At 35.9% G+C, this 12570-nt stretch overlaps 2 protein-coding genes across 2 annotated transcripts; one reads left to right on the forward strand and one right to left on the reverse strand.

Annotated features, from left to right (window-relative positions):
- Window positions 1-2718: 2718 nt before the first annotated feature.
- Window positions 2719-8257, reverse strand: LOC130648572 (uncharacterized). Its single transcript, XM_057454624.1, has 3 exons — window positions 7432-8257; window positions 5986-7333; window positions 2719-5869 (listed from the first exon to the last, which is right to left on the reverse strand). The coding sequence occupies exons 1-3, from the start codon at window positions 8255-8257 to the stop codon at window positions 2719-2721; spliced, it is 5325 nt and encodes a 1774-aa protein (XP_057310607.1).
- LOC130648573 (uncharacterized) lies at window positions 8256-9750 on the forward strand. Its single transcript, XM_057454625.1, has 2 exons — window positions 8256-8277; window positions 8486-9750. Exons 1-2 carry the CDS (start codon window positions 8256-8258, stop codon window positions 9748-9750), a joined length of 1287 nt encoding a protein of 428 aa, XP_057310608.1.
- Window positions 9751-12570: the final 2820 nt, after the last annotated feature.

Here is a 12570-nt window from a genome sequence, read left to right on the forward strand (position 1 = left end):
GTATGCTATGCTTATAAATACTAAAATTTATCGTCTCTGAAGTGTGAAAGTATCACCCTCATTATAAGTATGCTTGAAAGGTGTGATATATAAAAAATTATTCAAAACACTTTCACTTCAAAACAAACATCTAGCTTACCTGTATATAACTTATGTTGCTATCTGTAGCCATTCAGCTTCTTAGTGGTCTTTGCTAGGAATTTTGATGTAACTTATTTGACTAGACCTTTTGAGTTTAAATCATAGAAGATTCAACAAGCTACAAAACCTTTTAAGAAAGTATATATGCACCCGATATTTAGGAATAGTTGGACACTTTTTTATGCAAAAATAGTTAATTTTTCACATGTTGCGTAACTACATAAACTTACATCAGATGCATGCAATAAGATTTTTTATCTTATTGCATGCATCTGATGTAAGATTTTTATTCCACCTGTGGTAAGAGCTGGTGTTTAACAAAGGTTTAAAATTTTTAAAGGGAGTACTGCATGGTAAAACTGTTTATGCTTGAGAACTATATGGGGTATACCTTTTGTCAAAAAAAATTTTTTATTTATTTTTTTATTTATCAGAATATTTATACAGGATATGTACATTTCAGTTTTAAAAAACTGCTATAAATATGTTTCCTGTTTAAAATATAAAAGTAATGATTTTAAAAAAAAAATTATATATAAAATATGCTCCAAAATTACCATAGAAAGTAGAAAACTATTCAAAAGAAAAATCTTTATATAATAGACAGAGAAGATTACAAACATACCCAAACAGACTATATCCAAACAAATGTGAGAGAGAAAGGTAAATTTACTAAGTATATATTTAAAATATAAAATATAATAAAAATAGAAAACTGTAAATGATAAGTCTGCGAACATGTTATATAATATACAGTATACTCTCGATAAGTGAGGCACCGGATAACTAGGATGCCCGCTATGTAGTACACTTTATCTCGGTCCCTTGAACTTGATTACCCTATTCAAGCAAAAAAACTTCGCATAACTGGGACCACGGATAACTAGGACGCCGGCTATGTGGTACAATGACTTCATATTTTTTTCTTGAAACAGAAGACATTGCATTGATTTTAATCAAAAACTTGTCAACAAATCTATTCTACACATTGGTTGTTTCTTCACGTGTGCAGTCATGCCTCAGCTAGGTCAAAAAAGGAAGCTGAAATCTACACCGATAACCAAAAAGTATGTTATACTCAAGGAAATTGATAAAGGCAAAAGTCTTACATCTGTTGCTTTTAAACATGGAATATCCAAACAAACTGTTTCAAACTGGGTTAAACAGAAGAAAAAGATTTATGAAGCTGTTGATTCGAATTCGTCAACAAAGAAGAGGCATAGATTTAAACCGTCAACATACGAACACCTTGATGACGCTTGCTACAAATGGCTGGTAAATGCAAGGGCTCACAACATTCCTGTGTCTGCCTCGGTTTTGAAAACCAAAGCTATTTGTTTTGCGAAAGAGCTAGGATTGACCGACTTTAGTGCATCGGATGGCTGGCTTGATCGCTGGAAGGAAAGAAAAAACGTGTCCTTCAAAACAATATCAGGTACTTTTAACTATATTTCTTAAGTTCTTTTCTCGCTGCCCTTTAAACATTAAGATACATGGGACTTTCATGCCTTTCGTGTCTCCTTGGTTGACTGCTTTTCCAGTAACGCGAACTGTACATCCATGATGTTCATTGGCTTGTAAAAAATAAAAAAATGTTTTTGCGAATCTTCCACTTTTGCCTTTCATTAAGTGACCAACTATCGCATTTTTCTCTCCGTGAACAGCAACAGCATAGCTGTCCTTTTTGTTTCCTGGTTCCATGTGGGCATGTAACACATCATTTTCCTTTGGTGTCCAAATCACTCTGTATTCGTGAAAACCCATCACAAATGATTTCATTTCCATTTCTACTCCACAAATGATCCGACGATCCGTTTCGCGCGCTGAATGATACCATCCGTCAACTGAGCAGATTGGATGAAAATTTCAAAGATTTATCTGCTAAAGATGTCGCCTCTTTCGATGACGCAGTTTCTGTAACTCAAGGTTTCATGTCCGATGAAGAGATCTTGTCAGATATTCTGGGAAATGAGATCGAGGAAATGCAAGACGAGGAGGATAATGGTCAAGATGGAGCTAGCCCTTTGGAGAAACCAACCACATCTCAATTACACGATGCCGTTGATACCTTGATGAACTACTCCATGATGATTGACACGACCGAACTGAAAGCACTTACGATCAAAGTTTCTAGAATTGTCGAAAATGAAGTAATAGCTGGTTCCAGGCAAAGCAAATTGACAGAATTTTTTTCCGTTTAATGTAGTGTAATCTTATGTTATATTGAATGGAATAGAAAAGTAAATGCAATTATCACCATTTCTTATTTATGAATTTAGCCTCAAAGTCCTCTTGTTCGCTAAGTTTTACAAAAAATCTCTCGATAACTAGGACAAATTAAGCCTTTTGTTTTATCCACAATTATAATCAGAGGACTGTATAATAAGAATACGAGTTTTCGGGGGTATCAACCAAAGAGAACAACCTCGTTCAACAAGAAGTAAAATCTAATTAAGCTCTTCAAAAATATAAACAGAAAAATATATACAAAAGTGAGCGCACGTGTAAAGGTCACGTGTTCAAGTCACATGATCAATTCAACATTCCCCCAGTTGACGGAGGTCAAAACTTGTCATCTCAAATGTTTACAATCTCAAGATCCTTTTCATCAACAAATGTTATCTTTGATTCAGCTAACTGATCGTTTTGTGTAACTGATTGTTCATCAATAAATTGTATTGCTGGTTCTGTTGATTCATCGTTTGGAATAATACACTGTTCAAACGGTATCAATTTATTGATCGGTCGCCGTAAATTTGATCGTCTGTCTTGATCAGTTTTGCATTGTACTATCGCTGCACGTATTTTTCCATCTTTTCCCTTCAACGTTTCTTTTATTCGACCAATTCGCCATTGTGATCGTGGCATTCTATCATCAGCAACAACAACTACGTCGTCAACGTTTGGAATTAAACATTTATTGAAACGACTATTCTTCAATTTGTGGAATTCTCGTAATTCTGTGACGTATTCGTCACGCCATCTATTCCAAAAGTGTGTCAGTAATCGGTTTACGTTTTCTTTCCGTTTGACACTCATATCTGGCGAGAGATCTTCAGGTAATAAGTTGTTCTCATCTGCTTTCGTGTTTAATTTTCTTCCATACATAAGATGATTAGGTGTTAATGGTTCTTCATTAAGTTCTTCATATATGTACGTTAATGGTCTGTTATTTAGTATAAATTCAATTTCAGTTAGTATCGTTAAAAGTTCGTTATACTTCAGGCGACTATTGCCCAGAACTTTCTTCAGTGGTCTTTTGACTGATTTGACCAAACGTTCGAAGAATCCGCCTTGCCAAGGGGCAGACTCAATATTAAATTTCCAATTAATATTTTTACTAGCAGCAAAGTTTTGTACGTCTTCGCTAATAAAACATTTACCATTGTCAGATAAAATGAAGTTCGGTGCTCCTTTTCGAGCAATAAATCGTTTCAGAACTTCTATACATTCAGGTCCAGAAGAATTCGAAGCTAAGTCTAAATGAATAGCTCTAGTACTCGCACACGTTATAAGAACTATCCAAGCTTTATACATATCTGGTTCTTCGTTAAAAACATTTTTTACAAATAAAGGACCAGCATAGTCGATGCCAACTACTTCAAATGACATGTTATCTTGTAATCTACTCTTCGGTAATGATGGAGGATCTGGGTACGGATATGGTTTGTTCTCGTACCTTCGGCACTTTTGACATGTACGAATAAAATTTCTAACAACATTTCTACCAGATGGAATCCAAAATTCTCTTCTAAGTTCTGTGAGTGTTATTTTTGTGCCATAATGCTTCACAGATTCATGCACATGTCGAATGATTAATTTTGTTAGATAAGAGTCTGGTACTAACAGAATAGGATACCTGGAGTTATATGGTATAGGAGCATTTCCTAACCGACCCCTGCACCTCAGCAAAAAATCTGTGTCTTCAAATAAATCCAGGTTCTTTTCCCAATGTTTAAATTTCTTGTGTCTTTTCACATCTTCTTGAGCATCTTTGATGATTACCAATCTTGCATGACCAATTTCTTCGGCTGATAGCCTCTTATAATTAAAAATTTTTCTATCTTCTTTCTTCTTTTTTACATTACTTATAAATCTCATCACATAAGCTGTGACGTGTACTAATTTATCAAAACTACTGTATTTTTTTATATCAATTATGTTACGAATACCCGGTATAATTGGGAAATTCGTGTTTACACTATCCGAGACATTTTCATTGGCAGTAGAAACATCACATACAGTATCATACACTTCAGCAGACACAGGAGTAGTAGAAGACATAACATTATCACAAACATTCTCAGACACAGTATCAGTAGAAATAATAGATAGATTTTCAGACACAGTAATATTTTTTAGTTCATTATTTAATGTTTGAACTTTTTCTTCTTTTTTAACTTCTTCTTTTGTCATGTCATCACTAATAAACTTATCACCAGGTTTAAGGTGTGGCCAGTGGGTTTCAAGTAAAGTTAGAAACGTGGGTCCACTGAACCACAAAGAATTCAATTCAGAGGGGGAGCAACCCCTAGATACTATATCTGCAGGGTTGTCTTTCGATGGTACTAAACACCATTTGCCAGATGCAGTCAGTTTTCTAATTTCCTCTAAGCGGTTTTGAACAAAGGTTTTATAATCTTTGTTATCGTTTTTAATCCATGAATATGCAATAGTTGAATCAGTCCAATAGAAAATATTGTCAATATTATACACATTCAATAATTCCTTTTTTAAAACGTCCATTAATCTAGCTAGCACCAAAGTGCCTAAAAGTTCAATTCGTGGTATAGTGGTATTTGTTAATGGTTTAATTTTTGATTTTGAACTCAAAAGTGCAGTTTTAACTTTACCAGACTTGTAAGTAAATCGAATGTATACGCAACATCCATAAGCAATTTTAGAGCCATCAGAAAATCCATGTAATTCAATGTTTTCAAATTGATCATTTTCATCTTTATAAGCATAAAGTCTGTCAATATTTAAAGTTTCAGTGTCAAAGCTAGTACAAATTTCATTCCATCTTTGTAAAAATTCACCTTCTAAAGGTTGATCCCAGTCAAATTTTGCAACACACAAATCTTGGAACAATACTTTAATTGTCACAACAATAGGGTTAATTATCCCTAGTGGATCATAGATACTAGCTAAAAAATGCATGATATTTCGCTTCGTAGTAGGCAATTTTATGTTCTTCAGCATGTCAGAAAAATTGAAATTAATTTCGTCAGAGAGTTTGTTCCATTCAAGTCCCAAAACTTTAATAGTGGGTTGAAATTTGATTTCAGTTTCATCCTGAGTACTATTGACGATGTTCTCAAGCATTTTAGAGTTAGAGTTAAACTTTCTCAAATTAAACCCTCCTTCACTGAGTCTCTCCTGACACTTCGTGTAAAAACACAAAGCATCAGAATCATTAACGCCACCCGCAGTCAAATCATCAACATGCAGAGATTCAAGTAACTTCTGCACAAATTGCGGATCACATTCAACATAACCGTGTAAATGAAAAATCAAAGTTGCAGACAGAAGAAAGGGAGAACAAGTGGCTCCAAAGACTACTCGGCAGAATCTATAATCAGCTAGCGCGTTATTTTCAAACTTTTGATCATCAAAATTATTCACATCGTCGTACCAGATAAATCGGAGTAAATTACGATCTTCAGGTGATACCGATATTTGATGGAAGGCTTTTTCAATGTCACCAGTTATTGCGATATTATACGCTCTAAATCGTAACAACACTCCAAACAATGAAGTGTTCAGTGATGGACCGGTATATAAACACTCATTTAGCGATCGACTATCTTTATGCTTTGCGCTAGCATCGAAGACTATACGTACTTTCGTTGTATTTCTGTTAGGTTTAATAACAGCTCTGTGGGGGAGATAATGGGTTTCCCCAACACCAGGGCTTTCTGTCGTCCGATGTCCAATTGTTCTTTAAATATATCGTCGTATGTTTTCAATAATTCGGTATTGTTTTTTAATTTATTAAACTGTGATCGGAGGCGGTCTTTAGCTAGTGAATAGTTATCCTCAATGAACATTTTATCACCTTTCACTGGTAGCCTCACTTCGTAATGATGATCTTTAAATTTTATTTCATCCGTAAATTTGTCGTAAATACTAGGTTCTTCGGAGGAAATCCCTAAACTTTCCAAGTTGAAAAATTTATTCACGTTTTCATTCAGAATCTCATAATCTGATTGAGTTTCTTTCATAATTAATAACGAATGAGTACAAGCCATATTTGCTGTAACAGGAGTGGTAGAGACAGTAGAAACTGGACCACTTAAGATAAATCCAAGTTTTGATCCCATGGCAACAGGACCTCCGCTAGAACTTCGTAAAACAGTTTTCGTGAAAAAATTCCAGTAATAATCGGCTCCAATTAATATGTCGACGTGTAAATCGTCGCTAAAATTCTGATCAGCTAATTGTAAGCCTTGCAAATGTTCATAATTTTCAACAGCAAAATTGATAGTTTGTCCGGAAACAGGTTTGCAAATATCATTCACAAAGGTAGAAACATTAATGCTCTCATTCGATATTGTGCTTTTAATTTCAAATTTGACAAGATCAAGTTTTTTCGTAGAGTGTTCACCTCCAAAGACTTTAATACTCAGTTCTTTTTTTGAAACAGTTTTTAAATTCAACCTTTTTCTCGCTTGCGGTGTGATGTACGACAATTGCGAACCGCTGTCAAATAAAATGCGTAATTTCGCAGAAAAATTTCCATCGCATGATGTAACTGTAGCCATAGCAGTTTGCAGCAAAACATTATTTCGATCAGAAGCTATGTTTATATTAGCAGGTGTAACGTTCGAGGAAGAATCTTCACTTTCTGCATTTTTATTTTCGGTTTCATTTTTCTTAGGACTACGACTAGGAGGAGGATTTGGATTATGTTTCTTTTCGCATAAGGCTACGTGATGTTTTCCTTTGCAGTGAAAACAACGAAAACTTGCTTTGCATTCACGACTCATGTGTCCTTTTCTTAAACATAAAAAACAGCGTCCATTTTTCAAAACAATTTCTTTCCTGGTTTCTAATTTTGTTACAGTTCTGCATTCATGTGATTTATGCTCACCAGAACAAAAGGAACAGAATAACATTCGGGCACCAGTTCGCACAGCTTGTGCATTCAAAAAACTTCCACTGCTGGGGAACTCCCGCTGCTCATCTTCTTCTAATTTATATTCGAAAGTTTTTCACGTGCCATAATTTCTTTTCTTAAAAATTTTAACACAGCTTCAGCGTCCCAAATATCTTCATCAAATTTTCTACTTATCATTAATTTGATATCATTCGGTAATTTTGACAAAACAACAGGAATAAGCATAGGTCCATAGTTTTCTGCTTTAAAACCCAGGGCTTTCAAACTTCTCACTTGAGATTCGATTAGGTCGTAAAGTTTTCGCATAGATTTAATATCTCTCGAACTTTTTACCTTTTCAAGAGTCAAAAGTTTGTTCATATGAGCTGACACAGTGATTTGTGGATCACCAAATCGTTCTTTTAAAAGATCTCGCGCAATTTCATAGTTTTCGTTACATAACGATAAACCGCTGATTGTTTGTTCTGCCGAGCCCGACAAAAGATTTGTCAAATACGTCAATTTTTTGACAGAAGAAAGAGATTCATTCTTATGTATCGCACACTCAAAAGATTCGTCAAAGGACTTCCATTGCAAAGGATCACCGTTAAACTTTTTCAGCTCAAGTTTCGGAAGTTTAATTCGATCCCTCACGCTGGAGTTTCCAGACCCATCAGAAGAAGTAACAGAAACATTACCTTCAATTTCAAACACATGCTTGTCAAGAAACTTTTTCAATGTTGTTAACTCTTTCGCAGCATACTGCTCAAATTCCAAGTGTGACATCATTTCATTAGCTAAATTCTCTGGCTCAATTAAGTCATTAATTTCATTTTGAATAGTTGTTACGTTCAATAATTTAGCTTCCAGTAAATCATAACTGGATAAGAGTACCGCACCATGATCTTTCAAAACAAACCTTTCATAAATAGGTTTCACAGTTTCATTAACAATTTTCTTAAAAACACCAACATAAGCACCACGACTTCTTCTCTTTTTACTGATATCTTCAGTCATGTTTGTATATAATTTCAAAAGTAACTAAAGCTAAGGCGCCACGAGGAACATTTTCATGCGCGTGCTATGCAACATGTCCCATAGCATGCGCATGAAAATGTTTCTCGTGGCGCCACATCTTATTTGCTGCAAGATTATTTCGAAAATCGAAGTTAAAAAATCATGCTCAAAGGGTATACCGTATCCTTAAGTTTTTTATTGAGTTCATGTGTGATTAAAATACGGCAGGAATAAACAGAGAAGTTATTTTAGCTTTACTTTTGTTGGACGAAGAAGAAGAGGAAGATCGTGAAGAACCACCAAGAAATTGCTGGGTGCAACCGTGGCTTGGGAATAGAGAGTGTCTTGGCGCTTTTCATACAATCTTCAACGAAATAAAAAACGATGAGAAGAAATGTAGAGGGTATATACGTATGAATAACGCTCAATTCGAATACCTAGTCGGTCTTCTTTCTGAGGATTTGCAGAAACAAGATACAAATATGAGGAATTCTATCACACCAGCTGAGCTCGTTTGCGTGGCCCTACGTTACTTAGCGACTGGTGAGACTTTCAGGTCTTTAGAATTTCAATTCAGAGTGTCAAGAAAAAGAATTTCAGCAGCTGTTATGGAGGTATCTGAAGCTATCATAAAGAGGTTGGGTCCAACCTTCCTTTCAACTCCGAAAACACAGGGGGAATGGCTAGATATCTCCAGAAAGTTCAATGAGCGTTGGAACTTCCCAAATGGATTAGGTGCTCTCGATGGGAAGCATATCGTCATTCAGCAGCCCCCAAATTCAGGGTCTCATTACCGAAACTATAAAGGGACAGACAGTGTAGTGCTCATGGCTCTTGTCGGGCCAGAATATGAGTTTCTTTATGTGGAAGTTGGAGCGAACGGTAGAAATTCTGATGGAGGTATATGGGACCAATGTAATTTAAAGAAGGCGCTAGACAGTGGATCGCTAAATTTACCAGAGGTTTGCAATTTACCAGGTCGAAACAACAAAGTGCCGTATGTGATAACAGGAGATGATGCGTTTCCTCTTAAGAATTACCTGATGAAGCCTTATCCACAAAAAAATCTGACAGTAAACAAACGCATCTTCAATTATCGACTGTCACGAAAGAGAAGAATTTCTGAAAACGGATTTGGGATATTGGCAAATCGGTGGCGCATTTTTCGTCGACCTATAAACTTAGAACCAGAAAAGGTTTCTACCATCACAATGGCAACAGTGGCATTGCATAACTGGCAGAGGAGCAAAAGTTCTGTGGGCAAAATTGAGCTACCAATTGGTCTTGTCGACCGAGAGAATGAGCGTGGTGAAATTATCGAAGGTGCTTGGAGAGAAGATACTCCTACTGGCACATGGTTTTCACTGTCCAATGACATTTACGGCAATCGATCTAGTAATCAAGCCAAAGCAATAAGAGACGAGTTCACGGAGTATTTCGTAATGGAAGGTGCTGTACGCTGGCAGTGGCATTGCGCTAGAGTTGACATTTAATTTTATTTTTTGCGAGGATAAATAAAAAATGATAAGATTTACTGAACGTTTAATATATTTTTCTGATTTATTTTACTCCAGAAAATGTCTGCCAACCATAACGTAACGTATCAAAACGTATCGTTCGAACAGGATGAATTTGCGGGTGAATACGGCTGATTTTGAGAAGGTAGAGGTGGCGATTGCAGCATACCAGTATATGTATTTGCCATGGGATATGATGGGGTGTATGGAGTAAACGTTGAAGCTGCGAACATACGAGCATGATGGTTGGTAGGCATAGATTGGTGTTGTTTCTGCTCTTCATACTCGAAAAAAATATCCATGATTTTTTTCTTCAACCTTGGCCAATCTTTTAGTTCGCACTGGACCAAACTGTCGGCCACTGTACTTCCAAAAATTTGGGCACGTTTTTCGACAGCAGATTGCGCTTCGCATCCATATGTAGAAGCTTGTTGCGGCCGGATTTCATGGTGATCAGCCCTTTGTGTGATGGAAGTTGTCAACGCTTTCCACAGTTCGGCTTTGGCACACTGCTCCTCCGTCATCTTCTTCTCCCGTCGTTTTTTAGGAGCAGGGGTACGTGGTTCATCCTCGTTCATTGTATCGACGGTCTCATCCATATCGCAAGTAATCTCAACGAAATCCATTTGATTATAATGGTCCCAGGTAGAAAAATATGCTTCGTTTACACCTGCACCAGAGGATCTTGATCCAATCTCCCTATTGCGCTCACTTCTATACTTTGTCAATGCGTTATGCCATGACGTTTTGAGCTCGTTTACGGTATACTTCCCATCAAAACGCTCACTCAGTTTGACCATCAGAGCTTCGCGCAACACTCTGTCTCTATAATCTTGTAGAGTGTGGTTCCAAAGCGCGGGATTTTCACGATAAAAATCAATCAATTCTTCCAACTCGTCGGACGAAAGTTGCGCTTTTTTCTTTTCTTTTGTTAGATCAGTTACGATAAACTCCATTTGTTCATAAAACTTCCACTTTTTCGATGGAACTTCGCTTCCAGCATTACGTTTAACTTCACGGAGCATCGATGAACGAAGAGAATGGAATGCTTTTTCTAGAAAATCACAGCTATACGCCCCCTCAAATTCAGTGACAAGGTCTATTTTCGCAGCTTCTTTTTTGTCTTTATTTTTGTAATATATATTCCCACTGTCCCATAACGTTGGGTTCGCTTTATAAAAGTTTATTAAAGTAACTTTCTCCTCGTCTGATAGTTTTTTCTTTTCATCCGCCATTTTCGCTATTTTCTCACTAGCTACTCTTCACTTGCAGTTCAACTTCTCAAGAAAAAAACTTGTTTATATCTTTCTGTGATTTGATTGGTCAATAAAATAATGCCTCAAATAATTTTGTAAAATATTTGTTGCAGAAGGTGGGGACACGTGCAACATTTGCTCCACAACAAATTTTTCAGCACATTTTGTCCCCGGAGCACGGGAGCAAAATAGATTCAGATCTATTTTGTCCCCGAAGTTGTGGAGCAAAATGTTTGCTCCATGCAACATTTTTTTGCTGCATTGCAGTGAAAAATAGGCATGGGACACGAGTAATTTTTTTTATGCGCGTGCTATGCAGCAATGTTGCATAGCACGCGCATGAAAATGTTCCTCGTGGCGCCTTAGCTTAAATTGTAAGTGTTGTAAATTCAAAAAATGTTCTAATGTTTATGTGTATAATTTCAAAAGTTCTATGTGAGTAAATATTCAGCAACTGTCGATTAAATAAACCAACGATCAATAATTATATCCAACAATAAATCCGGCTCGGTGGACCAATGTTTTATCCACAATTATAATCAGAGGACTGTATAATAAGAATACGAGTTTTCGGGGGTATCAACCAAAGAGAACAACCTCGTTCAACAAGAAGTAAAATCTAATTAAGCTCTTCAAAAATATAAACAGAAAAATATATACAAAAGTGAGCGCACGTGTAAAGGTCACGTGTTCAAGTCACATGGTCAATTCAACACCTTTGTATGAAAACCCTACTTACAAGGAAATTCGAATAAGTAGGACGCCCGCTAAGTAGTACACTTTATTTCGGTCCCTTGAGTGTCCCACTTATCGAGAGTATACTGTAATACGTTTTTCAAAATAAATAGATTTCCAGAAAAGAAATTCCATGATTTCGCAGGTTTTTAAAGAATTTGCAATATTAAAATGCTGCGAAGTATAAGTTGATTTGTATATTTGTGAATTAACTAGAAGATGAATGCAGTGGTTATTTATTTTTAATTTAAAGGCTGTGCCTTGTGAAACTTTAAGGTGAACATTTTGTGGAAGACCATGACATGACATATACTGGTGGAACTGATTTTTGTTGTTTTAGATGTTATAACTGGAACTTTTTTTTGACATTTTATGTTAATTTTGTGAGGACATGCACAGAAGAAGAATTAGATTTTACACCTTGCAAGCTGTATTTTTCTATATTCTGTATAAATTCTTACCAGAAAAGACTGTGTGCGACATACCGAAGTGACTGATCTTTCTTGATTTAAATGCGTTCCAAATCGTAGTTTTTTAATGGGTAAGGACAACATACAAAAATGTCAAAAGAACTGATTTTTGGTGAATCAGAAGTACTTCCTATAACCATTTTTTTTTACACTTTGTGAAGCTTTTGTGGGGAAAAAGTGTATGCAATATCATCGAAATAAGTGATTTTTGTTGCAAACAAAAAAATATTGTTCTAGAGGGCATATGCAATAGATATACCAAAATAATTAAATTTTGAGCACTTTGATTTTGTCGTTAACCTCTCATCTTTTACATTTTGATTAAACTATTATGG

This window comes from Hydractinia symbiolongicarpus, chromosome 7 (genome assembly GCF_029227915.1).
Source record: "Hydractinia symbiolongicarpus strain clone_291-10 chromosome 7, HSymV2.1, whole genome shotgun sequence".
NCBI lineage: Eukaryota > Metazoa > Cnidaria > Hydrozoa > Anthoathecata > Hydractiniidae > Hydractinia > Hydractinia symbiolongicarpus.